We start from the raw sequence: 20067 nt of genomic DNA, 5'->3' as shown, positions 1-20067 counted from the left end.
CCACATCTCTTCATTCTTCCCGCGGCTTTTTCCTTCATTAAATTCTTTTTTCAGGTTGAAAAGGCCTCTCACTAGTTCAATATGGCGCCGTCAAAGTGGGGTAAGTCAAGTCTTTATACTTGCGCTATCGTGTTGATAAATGTCGAGACGCGCCTGAATGCTCCGTGCGCCACGGGACATCAAGAACCACAACTGATACCAGATGGGTTTCCCTAGATGAGGAGGAGGAGAGTATCTCACCTCCCCCTGTTGCCCGTCGCAGATTCGACGACGAGGAGGAGGAAGAGGTAAGAAAGCATTGTTCCACTTCCCAGCCCGTTGGCGCAAGAGGGGACCGACACGGCCTTCAGGACCACATCACTGACATGTCTTTCTACGGCTTAGGTCCTTGACTCCTGGGATGCCGCCGAAGACTCTGAAGTAGAGCGTGAGAAGGCGAAAAAGGCTGAGGAGGCTCTGGCCAAGGCCAAGGCCGAGGCTGCCGCCAACAAGAAGTCCAAGGCCCAGCGGATAGAGGAACACCGCGATCAGCGTCGACGCGAAGCGGAGGACAGCGACGAGGAAGGCTACGAGGATGAGACTGAGGCTGAGCGTCGCGAGCGCCTGCGCCGCACCGAGAAGGATGCCGACATGCAACACGCCTCCGATCTTTTCGCCGACATTGACATGAACCGCAACCGTGGAGCACCCAAGGCTGTGGTCATCACCGACAGCGCCAACCCCACCAACTCGATCGATCTTTCCTCAATGCCCCTGTTCAAGCCTACCACCAAGGACCAGTTTGCACGCTTGACCGATGTTCTTATCCCGCTCCTCGCCCCTCAGTCCAAGAAGCCTCACTACGCTCTGTGGGCGCAGGACTTTGCTCGCAAGCTTGTCAAGGAGCTCCCCAGTTCTGATATCAAGAAGATTGCTAGCGCTTTGACTACTGCCAGCAACGAGAAAATGCGAGAGGAGCGTGCTGCTGACAAGGGCAGCAAGAAGACCAAGGCTGCCAAGACCAAGGTCTCGCTTGTTTCCAACCGTGATAACCAGATCGACAACACTGCCTATGATGATGACGGTCTCGGTGATGATGACTTCATGTAATGGATGAATCCATGATTTATATTTCCCCCCAATTTTCTACCCCTCTTTCCTGTCTCCTCATTTCTTGAGCTCATTCTTCCTTCTCTCTCGAACTTGATCGCTATTCGTCTTGGTCCCCCGGTATTCGGGAACTCGCGAGTCTATGAAAATACATCTTTTTAAGCACCATTCTCCAGTTTGTACCCACCTGTTCTCTTGGTATCTCAAGGAGCGTTCTTCCTTGTCCTTCTCACTGGAATGCTCCTTTGTAACATATACTCTGTTACAAGATCTACCTTCATGTATATTCTTCTTTCCTTTATCTCCGGTGCCTTCCAAATTAGACACCCAGTCAAGGGCTTCAACCTCAGAGAGTAGAAAAGTCGGTTCAGAAATTGCCTGTATCACCCCGGTCACAGACCAAGCCCGATTTCACTTTGAACGAAATCCCCCGAAGAGGCCGAGTAGACACTGGTAAGAGCATATCGTTATACTGTCCTGCTATACTCCTGCTTCTCGCGCGCCGTCACTCCCGTTGAATATCCTCCACTACTACCTGAGGTAGGTCCCAGGCAATCACGCCCGTGCTCATCCCATCCCCCATTATCCACTGGATCACGAACGAGACCCTGCATCCGCTTACCCGGAAAACAATGTATAATTCAACCACAGACAACGATATACCTACTCTATTCGCCGCTGGAAAAACCAGCACATTCGGAGAGCCTTAGTACTCGGGGACAATGATACCGGTTTGAGTGGATGGATGGGTTATTATGAAATCGATATTAACGGTGAGCTTGGTACGTGGAAGGGAGGATGTTTTTCCCTAGGAAGAGCCCGATCCTTTCATATCTGCAAATGTTTGACGTCTGATGTTAGAACCGGGCGGTTCCAATGTCTCGATGTGTGTGATTTTCAGTCTATGTATCTGGCTGGAGAGAGGATTATGGATTGTGTCCCTGAGGTACATGTAGATAGGGAGGCGGAACGCCCGTTACAAAATCAAGTGTGCATGATAGCTGCAGCGCAGTGGACAAGCCCATGCGGGCGAATATCTGAGGCTACTATTCGAGAAGATCCGATGGCCTGAACTGAATCTGCTCAATTCGACCATATACCACGACAGTTCCAAGTATCGATGCTTCACGACAGATTGACAATCATGGCAGTGTGTATCGGGCGTCATATTGCAGTACTAAATACGGACTGCCACCGTGATCAACAGAGGGGGGGGGGGGAAGAGTTTAAGTGGTGAACTTTGATCCCAAGAAAAAGTCTACTACAAGGGACATGAAAGAGATTAAGCATGCACGGAAACCGATTGCAACAAGGGACCGGGTGAAATTGGAAAATAAACACATTGAATCTTGCTAGAGTGGGAATAGAGACAATAAAAGAGAGAGAAATTCCACTCAGCCCCTTTTCTGCGCTCGCCCTCAACCGAATATCAAACTCCGCCGGCCGACCAACACGATTTCCCAAATACGTGCAAATGATGAAGATGCCGGTCCCGATCAAGCTACGCTGCAGTAACGAACAAGCGACTTGCTAAAACAAACCACGTCTGGGAAGACTTGTGAACGCCCCCGTACCAAAATTTGGCATACGGCTGATTGCGACCCCGTTGCGCGGTGCTGAATCCTCCATGAGAAGGTGCTTAAGAGGCGGCCTGAACAGGCTCGGACTCCTCAGTCTTCTCCTCGGCAGCAGGGGCAGCGGCGGCGGCGGGAGCAGCAGCCTCCTCCTCAGGCTTGTCCTGGCTGGGAGCGACGCCCTCGGCACCCTCATTGCCTTCGGACGAGGTCCAGAGCGTGAGGTTGTCGCGCAGGAGCTGCATGATGAGGGTGCTGTCACGGTAGCTCTCCTCCGACAGTGAGTCAAGCTCGGCAATGGCATCATCGAAAGCCTGCTTGGCAAGGTGGCAGGCGCGGTCGGGTGAGTTCAGGATCTCATAGTAGAAGACGGAGAAGTTCAGGGCCAAGCCGAGGCGGATGGGGTGAGTGGGAGTAAGATCGGTCTGGGCAACATCGGTGGCGTTCTAGAAGGAGAGAGTGGGTGGTGTCAGCCATTGGCGCCCAAGTGTGCGCACTTGAGAGTGGGGATGAGATATACCTTGTAGGCCTCGTGGGCAGCGGTGGCGGCAACCTTGCGCTTGTTACCAGAAGCGAACTCAGCGAGGTAACGATGGTAGTCGCCCTTCCTGGTTTGACGGTCAGTATCGGCTAGGGATCTTCATGCCCGGTAAGGAAGCTTTGGTCTACGTACATCTTGTAGTAGAAGACCTTGGACTCGCCAGTCTCGGCCTTGGGGATCAAGGACTCGTCCAAGACATCCAAAACGTCCTGGCAAACCTTCTCCAACTCGGTCTCGATCTTCTGACGGTAGTCGCGGATGATAGAAACGTGCTCCTCAGAGCCCTTGGACTCCTCCTTCTGCTCGATGGAGGAGATGATGCGCCAGGAGGCACGGCGGGTACCCACAACGTTCTTGTAAGCAACGGACAGGAGGTTGCGCTCATCGACGGTAAGCTCGCCGCCAATCTGCAGGGGAAAAAAAGGCAGTGTCAATATAGAAACCCAAGAGGGGTCGCGAGCGGACCTCGGGCGGATAAGATTTGAATCATACGTTGGCGACTTCCTAATCAGTTGGTTAGCACTTTAGATCTAACCCAGTCGGGCGAGGAGGCAGATTCATCGTGAGACTGACCTTCATGTAGCTGACCATCTCTACACCAGGCCGAAAGATAGCAGATTAGTGTGAAATCCTGAATGACACGCGTGATGTAATAGCTTACCATCGTAGCGCTCGGCCTGCTCGCAGAGTCGCGCGAGGAACGTCTTGCTGTTGATCGTGTCAGTCGTGCCACACTCGACAGTTGCTGGAAAGCTCTAGGCATCCTTACTTCTCACGCTACATCAATGAAGATCCAAGTCAGCAGGTGTCTAGAAATTTCTCATATTCAAACAAAGTGGATGGGAATGAAGGGGGATAAAACTGTGAAAGTCGTGATGGGCTTGCGATGGCGGTGACAGCTCAGAGAGCGCCCGATGGAGGGGTAGAGACGCTTTTGGGCTAGAACATACCTCAGAACCCATAGTGATGGTTGATGTTTTAGAGGAGAGTTTTGGTGAGTTGAAAGAAAGGGGGGGGGGTTGAAAAAGCGTAGATATTGGGAGATCTCAAAGAAAGGAGGATGGAGTGAGGAAGAGCAATGGGGGTTAGATGAGGACTAAGTGGGGGGGGAAAGAAAGAGGGAGAGAGTCGTGGATGGAGTCGATGTGGTGAGTGAGTTTGGGGGGAAGAGACGGGTGTTGACCACCATAACAAATAATACACGTCCGTGACTGCTCTGTATTGTGCCTCAGTGCTGCTCTCAGGCGGGACAGTCGTATCCGCAATACCTAGGGGCCAACATTGTGACCAGGTACTGAAGACTTGACGCCTGCTCACCCTTCCCATAGGCTCACATGCTATTATCGAAGTCTGCGCATGTTTCAGGAACTCGGGTCAAAAATATCCCAAGAATTCAATACCGCACTTTACAAAACTTGAACAAACTCCTGTAGGCAATGAGGTATAAGCCGCTGACAGCCATGCAGCCTGTTTGCCATCCCAATGATCAAACCAGCCTCAATCACGCCTCAAAATAGTGTAATTAAGTGTCGTGTGTATTGTAGATTGGGCAGTGTGTAGCCGTGTATAATACCTGGCTTCCTTTGTTACTCTGGGGGTCCACACCCAGAATAATAAAACTTCCATATTTACTGAGACACCTACAAGATCTCATCACAGAGTAAAAAAAAAGTAGAGGTTTTATATGCGTTGCATGTTTGTATGTTTGTGTTCAAAAATTAAAGACCCTGGAATGTACACATGCATGTTTACTTTCTGCGACCGGCCAGCCCTCTCGGCACACAATGCACGTAAACAAATTACCGAGTCAGCCTCGCGGGAGCTGGTACTAGCCATTGGCCAGCCCGTATATGAACAATTTGCCAGGATATGAACAGCCAAGTCGGAGTCCTGTTCGCAACCAGCGCAATCTTCCTAGTGGCTCGTTGACAGCAACTCATTGGATGAGACGCTTTTTGCGCCGCCACGATAGTGGGAGTTGGGACACGACCCTAACCGCGGCATGGCGGCAGGCGTTGGGCGACTTGGGTCCATGCAGGGGGAGGTCTAGAGAAGACAATGACGGAATCGAACCTTCCAGCACGAGTAAGGTTGGGTTGACACGGCACCCTACCGATGATGTAGTGCATACACCGCAGACTGCATACAATCCTTCTTGTATCGCACAACCCATCATCAGAGGCGCTGTTGAGCATCGAACCTAAGTTATGAAACAAGAACACTCGTAATTTGACACTTGGCTTACTACGCAGACTGCACTTGCAAGAAGAAAAAGGCATGCGCAGTCAGGCTGGTTGACGATTGCAGACTGCATTGGGGACTTCAAGGACGCTGATCTGCGTCCAGAACATGGGTATTTACCGATACTTGCAGCCGCACGCTTGATCTGTTCAAGGTACTGACCAGTTCTAACCCAGCTTGGGGACTTCTACATCGCAACAAGGACTTTGCCGATTGACTGTAGATGCTGTTCTGTCTCCGAGCCACAAGTCCATCATACTGAAGAGCTTGCCAAGATGTAATGAGAATTGCCAGGGACAGAATGATATATACTTAATTTGAATAGACTGCCGCTGTTGAATCCAAACCAGAAAGATGAAAGTGCCGCCAGCAATCTACCGACTCTGCCATGGGCGGTTGACTCTGACTCCACCGATGAACGAGAACGTTAGTCAACCAACCTTTCTGGATCCATAAGGTTGGAAATTTAGAGAGCATGGAACAGTTCTGGAACGGCCAATATGTATCATGCTGATAGCAGACGAAATGCGAGCAGACTATCAAAGTTTTGGATCCACCTCGATCCGATGAAATCGTTTATCTGCAGTTTCGTCTACATGGGGGCATGGCTACAACGCAGCCTGGATCCGAAAGGACAGGACGAGGTGTCTCCCCACCTGGTGAGGCCCATCTGTCTTCAATCTAGTGCCTCAAACCAATTTACACTAGGTAGTGAGCGCATACTGTCTCGAAAGAAGGAAGTCACCCATCTTGTCCCTACTGCAAGGCCATCTTCACGGGTTGTCATAGATTTGGGTAGTTCCCAGACTCTCATCACTAGCAGAAAAGAAAGGCCCTAGACAAAAGCAAAGGCATTGCTCTTCATTCGTAATCTTTGGGCAGAATAATGCTGAGTCTGCCTTGAAAGCACGGTCACAGACTAAGATTCGGGCCTTTAATATGGGGAGCCCTGCAAGGCTGAATTCGAAGACCGCAATAGTTTTCCCAAAAGTGAAAGGCTGGCTGGCAGCTGGAAATGTCACGATTGCTCAGTATATCAAGACCCCGGATGAAGGCGCCCGAGGCAGGAACGAAATGAATTTCAAGTCTGCGAAAGACAACAAAGCTTTTACCGATTGAATGAACGAGTTTCAGAGGCTGAATGCAGTTGCTCACCGTTCAGCCCCCGAGAGCAGTGAAACCCGGGTGCTCTGCTGCCCACCTAAAATTCCATGGAACACATCGAATCGGAAGATCATCACCGCCACACAATACAAGCGTGATCGTCGACTTAATGAGATCATTTTATGCAACACTCTTTGTGTACTAGCCTCGAATGAACAATCGTGGTGGCCACTACCACGGATCCATGGCCAGAATCCTCACAGGGAGACCGGCATTGGGAGCAGCACGGTCGCTGATGGAGCTTGTCGGGACACTGGACCAAAGACCCAAGTCCTGACCTGCAAAGATACAAGAGTTGGGCAAATGTAGCCTGCCACCATCAGCCCTATCAGGAACAAGGCTCTCTGCAGCTCTGTAAAGGTGCGCTGGGATCTTGATGCCCATGCGGTGTCTGCGGAGACCCCTCTGCCTGCCAAGAGTGCAGGCAAGCTCCACACGTAACAGGCAATAGGTCCAAAAATGAAGCAGCCTAGCGAAGAGGCCCATAGCTTGCGTCAATTTCCTCGAACGAGACCACAGAATGCAGTGGTGATGGGCAACTTTTTCTACCACCAAGGTGTCTGATGCGCGATGCCATCACAGTCTATAAACCGCGACTAGATTTCTGGTAGAAGGTGCATTATCTGGTGATTCTACCAGCATAGATCCGAATTCTGCACCACCAGAATCAGAGGGCAAATGCACCTAGATGAGGCGTCTGTTTGCAACCAGCATAACGTGTAGTGAGTGTAATCAGGGCACTGACCAGGCGGCTCTCGAAATGCGATACTCACTCCGGGGGGGAATTCATCGAGCGCTCAGCCCTGCGATGGCGGTCGGGGCCCGCCCCTTGATGAGTCAGCTCCGCCGATGGGGACGAAATGGAAGTCATGGAATCCACTGGATGAGAACACGTTGTGTCTCCGCTCGCTGGATCCTATCAATTACCGACAAGAAGGTCCCGCCTATATCAACACGTTCTGTCCCTCGCTTGTTCTCGGCGTTGCTGATTCTTGTTTGCAGCTTTTTCCCAGCTGACCTTCTACGTGCCGTGATTAGTCCGGTTCTTCTTTTCTTTCTTTTTTCCCCTTTGTATCATTTCTTTCTACAGCCTCAGTTTCCTACTCCGCATTTCTCCCGAGCTTTCGAGTCTCTGAACGAGACAGCAATCCCCTCCCGCGGGACGCGAAACCGCAGCTATGGAGAATGCATTTCTGTATAGCCCAGCGGAAGCGCTGGGGCATTTCCATGTTTCAGAACATGATGGTCTCAATGCCGATGCCGTGCTTCAGTCCAGAAAGAAGCACGGTCCCAATGGTAAGTGACACTTAAGGCTCGAGACGCTATTATCGCATCCCCTATTGAACGACCACTAAGAAATTGTCATTCCGCAGCACTTGCCGAGGAACCGCCTACCCCAATGTGGGAATTGATTTTGGAACAGTTCAAGGATCAGCTCGTTCTGATACTACTTGGCTCGGCAGCTGTGTCATTCGTTCTGGCTCTCTTCGAAGAAGGCGACGACTGGACTGCCTTTGTGGACCCTGTTGTTGTAGGTTTCGCTCATTCCCATCATGTCCCGCCTACATAGCCTTTCTGATCTGACTGTGGTTCTCTCGCAAACAGATTCTGACCATTTTGATCCTCAATGCGGTCGTCGGTGTCACCCAAGAGAGCAGTGCCGAGAAAGCAATTGCGGCTCTGCAGGAATACTCGGCCAACGAGGCCAAGGTTGTGCGTGATGGAAAGGTTCAAAAGGTCAAGGCCGAGGATTTGGTGCCCGGTGACGTGATCCACGTCGCTGTTGGTGACCGAATTCCTGCCGACTGTCGCTTGCTCTCCATCCACAGCAACAGCTTCCGTGTGGACCAGGCCATTCTCACTGGCGAGAGTGAGAGTGTTGGAAAGGATATCAGGACTGTGAAGGATCGTCAGGCTGTCAAGCAGGACCAGATCAACATGCTTTTCTCCGGCACTACTGTCGTCACCGGCCATGCTACAGCGTTGGTTGTGTTGACTGGTGGATCTACTGCCATTGGTGATATTCACGACAGCATTACTAACCAGATTTCCGAGCCTACCCCCTTGAAGCAGAAGCTGAATGACTTTGGCGACATGCTCGCCAAGGTCATCACGGTAATTTGTGTCCTCGTGTGGCTGATTAACATTGAGCACTTCAACGACCCTTCCTTCGGCGGTAGCTGGACCAAGGGTGCCATCTACTACCTCAAGATTGCCGTTTCGCTCGGTGTTGCTGCCATTCCTGAAGGTCTCGCCGTTGTCATCACTACCTGCTTGGCTCTGGGAACTCGAAAGATGGCCCAGAAGAATGCCGTGGTCCGCTCTTTGCCCTCGGTGGAAACTCTGGGTAGCTGCAGTGTCATCTGCTCCGACAAGACCGGAACCCTGACCACCAACCAGATGAGCGTGGAGAAGATTGTGTACGTCAACAGTCTGGGCACCGGATTGGAGGAAATTGAAGTCGAGGGCACCACTTTCGCACCCGAGGGCAAGTTGACTCGCAATGGCAAGGTCGTCGAAAACATCGCTGCTTCTTCGTCTACTGTCGCTCGAATCGCAGAAGTCTCGGCGCTCTGCAATGCGGCTACCCTGGCTTGTGATGCGAAATCTGGTGCATTCTCTAACATGGGTGAACCCACGGAGGCTGCTTTGCGCTGCCTGGTTGAAAAGATCGGTACTCCTGATTCGGCGCTGAACCAGAAGATCTTCAGCAAGCCAGCTTCCGAGCGTCTCCATGCCGCCTCTGCATATTACGAATCCCGCTGTGCTCTTCAGGCTACCTACGAATTCTCACGCGACCGCAAGAGTATGTCCGTTCTCGTGGGTCAAGGTCACGATCAAAAGCTGCTGGTCAAGGGTGCGCCCGAATCGATCCTGGAGCGCTGTTCCCACATTCTGCAGGGCTCGGAAGGTTCTCGTGTGTCTATGACCGCGAGTCACGCGAAGCTGATCTCCGAAGAGATTGTCGAGTACGGTAACCGCGGTCTGCGGGTCATGGCCCTCGCCAGTGTGGACAATGTTTCTGGAAACGAATTGCTGAAGACCGCATCCACCACGGAGGACTATGCCAAGCTCGAGCAGAACATGACTCTCATTGGATTGGTTGGTATGCTGGATCCTCCTCGTCCTGAGGTTGCTGCTTCTATCCAGAAATGTCACCAGGCTGGTATTCGTGTCATCGTTATCACTGGCGATAACCGCAACACCGCCGAGGCCATATGTCGCCAGATTGGCATCTTTGGACCCAATGAAGACCTGACTGGCAAGAGTTTCACTGGCCGCGAATTCGATAGCCTGAGTGAGTCCGAGAAGATGAAGGCTGTCCAGACTGCATCTCTCTTCTCGCGCACGGAACCTAGTCACAAGTCGCAGCTGGTTGATCTCCTTCAATCCTTGAACCACGTTGTCGCCATGACTGGTGATGGCGTCAATGACGCCCCCGCTCTCAAGAAGTCTGACATTGGTGTCGCCATGGGTACAGGTACCGACGTTGCCAAGCTGGCCGCCGACATGGTTTTGGCGGATGATAACTTTGCCACCATCACCGTCGCCGTGGAAGAGGGTCGCTCGATCTATAGCAACACCCAGCAGTTCATCCGGTACTTGATCTCGTCGAACATTGGTGAAGTGGTCTCCATCTTCCTCACTGCCGCTCTTGGGATGCCCGAGGCTTTGGTTCCCGTGCAACTTTTGTGGGTCAACCTGGTCACGGACGGTCTTCCCGCCACTGCCCTCTCGTTCAACCCTGCCGACCATGACGTGATGAAGCGTCCTCCCCGTCGTCGCGATGAGCCTCTCGTGGGCGGCTGGTTGCTGTTCCGTTACATGGTCATTGGTACTTACGTTGGTGCCGCCACCGTTTTTGGCTACGTGTGGTGGTTCATGTACAACCCGGAGGGACCTCAGATCTCGTATTATAATCTGGTAAGTTTCTGGCTATTATGGCAGGAGTGCTGCACCCCGGAGGTGCTGCTCGGTAGGCGAAGAAGCCAAAAGAAGAGGGGGGAAAAAGGGGGAAAAGGAAAACCAATCACGCTAACTCGATCGATTTTTTACAGTCTCACTTCCATCAATGCTCCTCGCTCTTCCCCGAGATTGGCTGTGAGATGTTCAGCAACGACATGGCCAAGTCCGCGTCGACTGTCTCGTTGTCTATCCTGGTTGTCATTGAGATGTTCAACGCTATGAACGCCCTGTCCTCCAGCGAATCGCTGTTCACGTTCTTCTTGCACAACAACCCGATGCTGGTCTACGCCATCACCCTGTCGATGATCCTCCACTTTGCCATTCTCTACATTCCCTTCTTGCAGACGCTGTTTGCCATTCTGCCTTTAAACTGGACTGAATGGAAGGCGGTTCTCGTGATCAGTGCTCCCGTCATGTGAGTTTCTCTTCCTCCTTTCATGGGACCATGCTTCTGAGCTCTTGAACGCTAACCCGAGCCTCCGCGTCTAGTGTCATCGACGAAGGTCTCAAGTTCATCGAACGCCAATTGTACAATACCAAGGTCACGTCTCTGCATGCCTCGAATGGTAGCATTGGCAAGCCCAAGACTGCGTAAAAAGGAGAGTTCCTCGAGGCATCCTCATGGACCGAACGGTCATCTTTTGCATACTAGAGATGGACATTGAGGGGCCACGGGAGACTCGGAATCAATTTTCAATTCTGAATAGAGCGACTGCTAGATGCTGATCTAGATCTGTGAATGTTTTTCCCCCTTCTCCCCCCAGCGAGGATGATGTCTTTTTGATCACCCGGTGGCCCTCGGAGTACGGATGTCTTTTTATAGATGACTCTTACTACTACCTAAGAATGACACGTTGACCATGCCCTTGAGCACCTCTGAAACGAACCTACTGAGGGTTTTTTTTTCACGATGGACAGTTGAGAAGCCGTTGATTCAGTCTACCGTCTGTGTATGGTATGAGTTATGGGTCGTACTTTGCTGTCGATAGCACATGATCACCCCAGTCTGGGCTTGCTCAGGTAGACCACAACCTTCGCTTCCGTATCGCCGTTCCTTTCAGACTCGGATTCATCCTAAGCAGTAGCCTGTCCTTTGGAAAAGGATGGCTCGAACCGCTCTTATTAATTCTTCTACCCATCTCCCTGTCCCTCTCTCCGCATCCAGTCAATCGCATGGAACAAATACACAGATGCAGTCGAGTGCCAACCTTCGATCTTTGCAACCACCCTGACTTTTCGGCAATCAGACAGCCTCTGTACCGGGGCCACAACCCGGGTGGTCAAATATCCGAATCAAATACCCGAAGGCTACGACCCAACTCTGTTCTGATATTATCCATTCGCACCAGTGCCCTGCAACCTTGGACGACACACCCAGACTTGGCAGCCGCCCCCTTGATCCCCCCTTTCCCCATCCAAGACTGCCCACCAAGATCTGGGGGCAAACATCCAATCATCGGACATGCGATTCCACTCTTACCCAGTCGTAGCCTGGTCGGCTCTGCAGTAGCACGTTGGCATCTTACACTGTGCGGGTTGATTCCCACTCTGTCGTCCCGCATCGGCCTTGGATCATGAGCTGCGCTGTATCTCTTCGCTACTTTTCTTCCCCGCAAATTTGGATTCTCCGGTCGCATTTCCCTTCCTTTGTTCCTCGGAGATCAGATGGCGTCTATATATTGGCGCCATTGGATTTTGGGGGAAGTGTTCTCGTGAACAGGCGGCTTGAGGGACTTCGCCGAGTCTTCACGGGCGGCCGATGAGTGAACATTCTCGAGGAAGAGCTCTGAGCCTGGAAAACCCATTCTTTGTGGGGGAGATTCATTCAGTGTTATTACTACCGTATCTTCTGCCATGACCGATCTATTGCGCACCTGTCCTCAAGGGTACGACCAAGCAGGGATCGACAAAAGTCTCTCCGCGCTTGGCCCGTGAGTGTACCCCGGATTTGTGCATCAAGTGGAGGCGTCCAACCCCGATCACGTTGGAGATGCGGAGAAGACCGACCCGACCACGCAGAAAAAGAGTGGGAGAGAAAGCGGCAATTGTTTGGATGATCTACCAAACGGGCATAGCAGTGGGCCAGGCAAAGTTGAAGTCTGGTCACTCAGCCAGGAAAAAGAGGCTGCGTGGAGTACGCGATGGGGTCGGTCCGGCTTTTGGGTGGTTCTGACGTGATGCAGAGATCCAAGTCCCAATCCTACCTTAAGTTTTCGCCAACAAGCGGGTATTTACTTGCAGACTGGACGGACATGGGAAATATCGTTGGTGACTCTTGCCATTCCCATACGTCCTCGGCGTGTGGAGGTCGATTCTTTTATAATTCACTCGAGATTCCAGCCTCATGGTCCCAGACCTGAGCCGGATTTTTCATAGACGAATAATGAAGAGTTCCATCTTCATCCATTTCAACTACCCATATACATCGGCTTATCTTTGAATATCGTCGACCTGAGCATACTTAACATTAATTTGTTTCTCTTGACAGAAAACCCTTTCCGTTTCCCTGACTGGCGCCCTTGTTCTTTCTGGTAATTGAATGGCAGCGGTATCCATCATCTACAGACCATAGGACTAGGCATCTCGGCTTCCATACATTCATTACTTGATCACCATCATGGGTCTCAAAGAAGCCTTCAAAAACCGCTCTGGTTTGCGCATCGACAATCGCAAAACCACGTCCGCCTCGACACTGACCTTGCGCCAGAGTCTCTGGCCCCTCAGTCTCGTCACCATCCTGTTCTTTCTCTGGGTATGTCCCATGCGTTCGCTTCATGAAATCTTTCTTTCGTTCCGTAATGGACTCACACATGGCAACTGTGTGGTTCAGCCGCGCTCGAATCATATCTCCGTCATCAGGTCAATGTATAGTTTACTCACAAACTTTGAACAGGGCTTTGCATACGGGCTTCTGGACACGTTGAACAAACATTTCCAGAACACATTACATATTGATCGCACGCGATCGGCGGGTCTTCAAGCAGCGTACTTTGGGTATGTACTGCTCATGCACCTACCCCGAGCACTCACAAGGTGGTGTCTCGAGGGAGAACGACCAAGAATTTTGAGGCCGGAGATACTTTTTGATAAGTCATTGAGCGATCAAACCTCCCAGATGAGCTAACCAAGTTCTTCTATCAATGCAGGGCATATCCACTAGCCTCTCTGGGCTATGCCAACTGGATCCTTCGCCACTATGGATACAAGACAGTCTTCATTTTCGGTCTCACCTTATATGGTATCGGTGCGCTGTGCATGTGGCCGGCCGGTCTAAATCAATCCTTCGGTGGATTTTGCGGGGCCACGTTTGTCATTGGATCGGGACTTGGTTCATTGGAGACGGCGGCAAACCCATACTTGACTGGTAAGTCATTGAGCTCGACCTCAAATGCCCGCCTCCATGCATTACCATACCCTTTGGCGTGTATACCTGCGTGGATGAGACGGAGAAGAGGTCATCCATATCGAGAGCAGCGCCAAATATCTATTCCTTACAACACTAGGTGCTCTGAGTCAAGGAAAGACAATTTTACTGATGCATCTCTTTTTCTTGCCCAACCATAGTCTGCGGTCCCCCCCGCTACGCAGAAATTCGAATCAACTTTGCTCAGTCCTTCAACGCCATCGGCACTGTCGTCGGCCCCGTCCTGGGCTCCTACGTCTTCTTTACCGAAACGGACGATACTGTCACAGCCCTTCAGCGCGTGCAATGGGTCTATTTGGCAATCGGAATCTTCGTCTTCTGTCTCGCAGCCGTCTTCTTTGTTTCGAACATTCCCGAAGTCACGGACGAGGACATGGCATTTCAAGTGGCGGCCACTCATGTCGATGAGCAGGACAAGCCGTTTTGGAAACAATATAAACTGTTTCATGCGGCCCTGGCGCAGTTCACGTATACTGGTGCACAGGGTATGTTCCATCTTTCTCGATCAAGATGAACCTTATGGGATACCCGTCCTAGGAAGAGATTTGCTCTAGTGAGAATATCCAGCTAACCATAGATCTCTTCTCTGCACAAATATAGTTGCCATCGCGGGCTACTTCATCAACTATGCCGAAGATACCTGGCCTGGAACTGACGGTGCCAAGGGGGCCAAACTTCTGGCTGGTGCGCAGGGTGCCTTTGCCGTGGGCCGATTCCTGGGCTCGGGAATCATGAAGTTTGTCAAGGCCCGATGGGTCTTTGGCGTTTACCTTTCGTGCTGTGTGGCTTTCTTGGCTGCTTCTGTGACGCAGAGGAATCAGACGGGCATTGGTAGGTCTATGATTATTTTTTTTATTTCCTTTTCCTTGCTTTTTCCTCTCCTCACAGAACTATTGTTCTCTCTCAAAAGGGGTCTAGAAATGAAAAGAGAGAGACAGCCTTAGGTCAAGAAGACGATCATGTCCCTCAATGCCCAATTCCAATTCTCACATCAACGCTAACTCCCTCCTCCTCTTCTACCCACAGCAATGCTCTATCTGGTCCTCTTCTTTGAATCCGTCTGTTTTCCCACGATCGTCGCACTGGGAATCCGCGGTCTGGGCCGCCACTACAAGCGTGGCTCGGGCTTCATCGTCGGCGGCGTCTGCGGTGGTGCAGTCGTCCCGCCCATTCTGGGCCATGTCGCCGATATGCGAAATGACACGGGCTTTGCATTTATTGTTCCTACAATGGTTAGTTTTCTATCGCCCTTCCCTCCTTCTCCTCCTCTTCTCCCTCATCCTTCATCAATTCCTCCATCAATTCCTCCATGTATGAATTTCCATGGAAACCGCTCGCCCTCCAATCCTTCCCCCTCTCTCTCTCCCAGAAACCTGGACAAATACCGGAATCAGTCCCAGAAATTTCTCCAACAGTCTCACTCAATTGCTGTGAATTTGAAGTATGGTCAACCGAATACTAATGATGCCCTTTTTTGTAACCCATGATATAGTTCATGGTTGTTGCGTGGACATACGCCGTTAGCGTCAACTTTGTTCCTGCGTACACATCGACCGTGGACAAGGTTGGACAAAGTCAACTGGGTCTCGAGAATCCAAATGCCAAGGACGAAGAATCTCATGATATGGCACCGGCTGAGGGCGATCATGGAACTGGTGAGAAGGGCAAGATGGACAGTGCAGGTGGTCAAGAGAAGTGGAGCACGAAGGAAATTGGCTCGACTCATGTGGAGCGGAGCTCGTTGTAACATCCATATTGAGGGGGGATTTGATGCGACATATACGTACAATTATAGGTAGTACATAGGTAGATTACCTCATGTGTCTTTCTAATGGGTACGGGCTATCTACCTAGGTAAGGCTACGGGCCAGTAAGGGCCCGAATATAGGTCTGTCGAAGAATTTCAGAGATAATATACCTAACATTGGTCAGTGCTCATTACTACGAGACAGACATGGAAGCCATGTTGGTTTTCTTAGTTTGTATAGTGGCTAAGGTCAATGACCGAATGATCTTTGTAGTCGATAGAATCGCCCGGGGTGTCATAGTCGCTCGCTTATTATTTCGGAACATCGGGCTAAAGGTCGTCACCTAAATGCTCATTGTGGACGGATCCATGGAACCTTATGCGCTTTGGACATGCACTCCCCACAACTAGGTAACCTTATATCTATACCATGATCGGGTCTATCTTCCCAAGGCGGGAATTACTGGAGTAGAGGCCTAGGTTTGGCGTCGGGGACGAGAATAGATTTACTTATTCAGGTTTGTCGTTAACGAGATAGAGAGCCAAAGACGTCTTTAGAGCAGGCAGAGAAAATAAGATTACTTGGTGATTTTTGCTGCGATCCTTATACCAACCGCAGAATGATCCACAGGAGAAGGAAACGTGTAAAGTACAGATGTTGAAGGGTATTGAAGCGCCTGAAAGGAGCAAAAGTTCTCACAGAGTGAAAACTGGCAGAATCAAAGACAAAAGGGGGGGGAAAGAACAGAAACAAAGGGGAGGGTGGGAGACGAGGCCAGGAGCATCGTAGTTCGGGCCGAAGCCGGACACTGCAAGGAAGAATGTCAAATACATGCGTGGCGTTGGGACTAAGAATAACAAACACATGCCCAGAAGCTGCATGAGATCGCAAGAAACATAACAGGGGTATATAGGGAATCGAAAACGATGATGCAGAGAAACTGAAAAAAATGTTACAGAAGCAACCTCTATCGTCTAAGGGAACAGAAAAACGGTATCGAAGAGGCATCATCAAAAGACAGCAGGGGGAGAAACGGCCAAAACATATAAAAGGAAATAGAAAAGCCCCAGGAAAAGAAGGGAGAGAGGGGAAGGGGAGGAAAGGTAAATTTGGGCGATCAGACGAGTGGCTTTGGTCGTAAGATCTCGAATCATTTCGTCTCGACCGGTTTGGCAGTGACCCCGTCATCTTCTCTAGTACTGCAGTCAGTGTTGGCGTCGCTTGCGTGCGTGACGGGTTCGGCAGTGACTTCTGCGAGAGCCGCGGCCGTCTCGCTCGATGGAGAACGCAGAGAAGACGACCGCAAAGGCCTGTCAGGGCTGGCGACCAACTCTGGGGCGGGCTCTAGTGCTGGTCTGCCATCAGAGACTGGGGATCCGGCGTCATGCGGTAAAGCAACCGATACTCGAGGGGTTTCGTCGTCATTGGTACACGCAGTCCGTGTGTCTTCCTCCTCCAGCTCGTCAAACTCGTCCACCTCCTCGACGTCATCTTCAAAGCCCTCGTCGTCCTCCTCCTCTTCGATAATCTGACTCTTGCGAGCCGCGGGGCGGTGAGTGGAACGACTGACGACAGGCATCGCCTCGCTGCTTTCTGCCGCCTGTCCGGGCATCGGAGAGTGGATCGAATTTCCCGAGGTCACCAGATTTGACGTATGAAGCATAGGCCCCTTGAACGCGGACCGCTTTCGGCGAGCAAAAACGAGATTGGAAGATGGCGAATATAAGATCGGGCCGGGTGCGGATTCATTGAAAGGGACCGGCATCTCACTCAGATGATCAGGCATTTCCCGCTGCGGTCCACTGGGCCCACGCACCAGACGGATGTTGCTTGGAAAACGCGCAGAAGAGCCCGGCGTGGTTGGCAGTACCTTGATAGAGGAGTGGGGAGATTTGGACAGACGGGTGGTCGGCGTAGCCACAGTATCGATGCTATTGGAGGAGATGGACGAGGCTTTTGAGTGCGCACGCGCGTGATGAATACTGCGAATTGAAGAAACCGAAGAAGAGGTAGATTTGCGGCCACGCAGTCCAGCTGATGACCGTCGATATGAGCCTCGCGGCGTGATCGGAGATGGCGAGAGAGAGTTGCGATGGTTCGAATGACCAGTATTGAGTGACCGAGATTGGCGCGGGTAGGAGTGGCGATTCTGGTGGTAGGAGGCACTGCTGGGCGCCAGACTGCTGGCATTGGAGAAGCGTTTCGTTTGGGTCGGGGTGGCTACGTCTGCAGAGAGATCTGCTGGCATGGATGGCGCCGGAGCCTTTTTACCTGAATCTTGGCTCTTGGCGGGACTGAACTTTTCCGAAAGGAACTTGCGCGAGCTGCCAGATTTGGCACTGGGAGACTTGGCTCGCTTGGCGGATTCGATGAACCAGTGTTTGAGGGAGGCCAGTTGGCTGAGGATGGGATGGTGACGGCGCGAGGGCCGGCGACGAAAGATCCCATGGTGCTGCGTCAGCTCCGGCTGGGATGCACTGACATGCAGCACGCTGGGGCGCGACCTTCTCTTGTCCTTTGGGGGAGGAATCGGCCGACGACGAACCGATGTCGAGGCCGATGTGATTGAGCGACTGTCAGCGGCTGCGGCGTCTTTCTCCACTGGCGTGGGAGGGATCTCCAAGTCGGGTGAAGGGGCCGGCAATGGCTCGGGCAGCGCGGGAAGCTCCGGCACCGCCAGCTGGGATGGCAGGCTTCGCCTGTCACGCCGTCCCCGGTCGTGCAGCGACCCCGTCTGCGCATGTCCCTCCTCATCCACTTCGACGAGGGCCGACGAGAGCTTCTCCAAGCGACTGCTCGCTGCACTGAGCCGACGGAGGTTCTTGGCTTCTGCCTCCCGTTCTCGGCGCCGCCGCTCACGTTTCAGTTCCTTACGCTGCTCTTTCTCGATCAACAGAGCCCACCACCCAGCCAGGGGGTCACAGCGCTGGGCCAGCACATTTTCAATCACCTCGTCGATATTCACTCCCGCGCTCTTCATCCGCTGTAGGGTCGTCTTCTCCAGCGGCGTTGTAAACGGCGATGGTCGAGGGATTTTCAGGATGGCAAGCTGCTCCGGGGCATGCTCGGCGAGGAAGGGATGGGCGAGGATGTCATTGAGACCCGGTCGAATCAGGGGTCGCTTGGAGAGGAGCAAGTTGATCAACGCCTTGGCGTCATCCGGGAACTTGTCGTTGTACTGGGGCTCTTCGGATAGAATTCGCTTTTTGGTCACCTGATCATCGTCGTCATCGTACGGGAGCTCGCCGGCCAGAAGTGCATATAGAATGATGCCCAGACTCCAGACGTCGACCTTCTCCCCGGCGTATTTCTCCCCCTTGAGCATCTCCGGTGCGCTGTAGCAGATGGTCCCGCAAAAGGTCTGGAGATAGCTGGCCTTTCCGTCATACTCCCGAGTAAACCCAAAATCGCACAACTTGACGTTCTCGTGCTTATCGAGCAGAATGTTTTCCAGTTTGAGATCCCGGTGCACGCACGATTTACTGTGGACGTAGGCCACGGCGCCGACCAGCTGAGTGAAAATTCGTTTCACTTTGTCAACCGGGAGCGGCCCATGGTGTAGGAGGTAGTTATACAGTTCGTCCCCTAGAGAGTGTGATATTTGCCAGGTCAGTTGATGGTCATCGTGATCGGGCGACCTCACGCAAATCCCGTTGACATACCCGCACAATATTCCAGTACCAGCCAGACCAGATTCTCCGTGACGATGACCTCGTAAAGGCGCGCGATGTGCGGATGCAAAAATTGACGGTGGTGGTGAATCTCTCGCGCGAGGTTGGTATCCTCCTTGCTCGAGGACTTGAGCACTACCTGTTTCGATCGTGAGTTGACCGGTTCTTCTTGGTTGCTCGGGCCATTGGGATGTCTATCAGTCGTGAAGCCCGCCCCGGTGCTTACCTTGGAGCCATTGGTGAGTTTATGCGACGCAAGGTAGACCTTTCCAAACGAGCCTTTGCCGATCAATCTCCCCAGCGTGTAGTTCCCCACACTCCGCAAGTCCTTGGATGAGAATTCCCTGCCGCAGACGTGGATGTCAACACATGGCGCTACGTCTATGGTTATGCCCATTTGGAGGGAATGTGGAAGGGAAGCTTACTCGAAGAGTTCATTGTAAGAGTTGGCAAGCTGTATGATCGAGATTGGGCCTCGCCGGCCAGTCTCCTTGTCAGCCATTATGCATGAGGTCACCGGTAGCCCCCGATCAGGGGGGCGGATTATTCATCTGGTGGTTCACAGCGGTGATGCGCGAGCCTCTTCCCACGTACCTTTTCCTTTTGTTTCTGGCTCTGCGCTCCCGCTCTGGTCCTGGGCGGCATGAGT

General features: G+C 52.1%; 6 protein-coding genes across 6 annotated transcripts; 3 read left to right on the top strand and 3 right to left on the bottom strand.

The window, feature by feature from the left end:
- Positions 1-81: 81 nt before the first annotated feature.
- POX_e06582 (Eukaryotic translation initiation factor 3 subunit J) lies at positions 82-1089 on the top strand (the record flags this gene model as incomplete). The annotated part of the gene is made up of 3 exons (XM_050115400.1): positions 82-100; positions 148-287; positions 385-1089. 3 exons carry the CDS (start codon positions 82-84, stop codon positions 1087-1089), a joined length of 864 nt encoding a protein of 287 aa, XP_049967860.1.
- A 1639-nt stretch (positions 1090-2728) lies between these two features.
- POX_e06581 (14-3-3 protein) lies at positions 2729-4166 on the bottom strand (the record flags this gene model as incomplete). Its single annotated transcript, XM_050115399.1, has 8 exons — positions 2729-3109; positions 3184-3271; positions 3337-3611; positions 3697-3708; positions 3778-3797; positions 3866-3912; positions 3974-3981; positions 4155-4166. The coding sequence occupies 8 exons, from the start codon at positions 4164-4166 to the stop codon at positions 2729-2731; spliced, it is 843 nt and encodes a 280-aa protein (XP_049967859.1).
- A 2614-nt stretch (positions 4167-6780) lies between these two features.
- On the bottom strand, positions 6781-6993 carry POX_e06580 (uncharacterized protein; the record flags this gene model as incomplete). Its single annotated transcript, XM_050115398.1, has 1 exon — positions 6781-6993. One exon carries the CDS (start codon positions 6991-6993, stop codon positions 6781-6783), a length of 213 nt encoding a protein of 70 aa, XP_049967858.1.
- A 794-nt stretch (positions 6994-7787) lies between these two features.
- Positions 7788-11170, top strand: POX_e06579 (Sarcoplasmic/endoplasmic reticulum calcium ATPase 1; the record flags this gene model as incomplete). Its single annotated transcript, XM_050115397.1, has 5 exons — positions 7788-7905; positions 7983-8140; positions 8215-10533; positions 10668-10990; positions 11065-11170. The coding sequence occupies 5 exons, from the start codon at positions 7788-7790 to the stop codon at positions 11168-11170; spliced, it is 3024 nt and encodes a 1007-aa protein (XP_049967857.1).
- A 2022-nt stretch (positions 11171-13192) lies between these two features.
- POX_e06578 (uncharacterized protein) lies at positions 13193-15746 on the top strand (the record flags this gene model as incomplete). Its single annotated transcript, XM_050115396.1, has 7 exons — positions 13193-13327; positions 13469-13569; positions 13722-13939; positions 14140-14484; positions 14600-14830; positions 15026-15231; positions 15492-15746. 7 exons carry the CDS (start codon positions 13193-13195, stop codon positions 15744-15746), a joined length of 1491 nt encoding a protein of 496 aa, XP_049967856.1.
- A 1151-nt stretch (positions 15747-16897) lies between these two features.
- On the bottom strand, positions 16898-19920 carry POX_e06577 (uncharacterized protein; the record flags this gene model as incomplete). The annotated part of the gene is made up of 3 exons (XM_050115395.1): positions 16898-19332; positions 19410-19762; positions 19844-19920. 3 exons carry the CDS (start codon positions 19918-19920, stop codon positions 16898-16900), a joined length of 2865 nt encoding a protein of 954 aa, XP_049967855.1.
- Positions 19921-20067: the final 147 nt, after the last annotated feature.

This window comes from Penicillium oxalicum, chromosome V (genome assembly GCF_001723175.1).
Source record: "Penicillium oxalicum strain HP7-1 chromosome V, whole genome shotgun sequence".
NCBI classification, from domain to species: domain Eukaryota; kingdom Fungi; phylum Ascomycota; class Eurotiomycetes; order Eurotiales; family Aspergillaceae; genus Penicillium; species Penicillium oxalicum.
The sequence above is the reverse complement of the archived record's forward strand: the minus strand, read 5'-3'. Positions and strand labels throughout refer to the sequence as shown.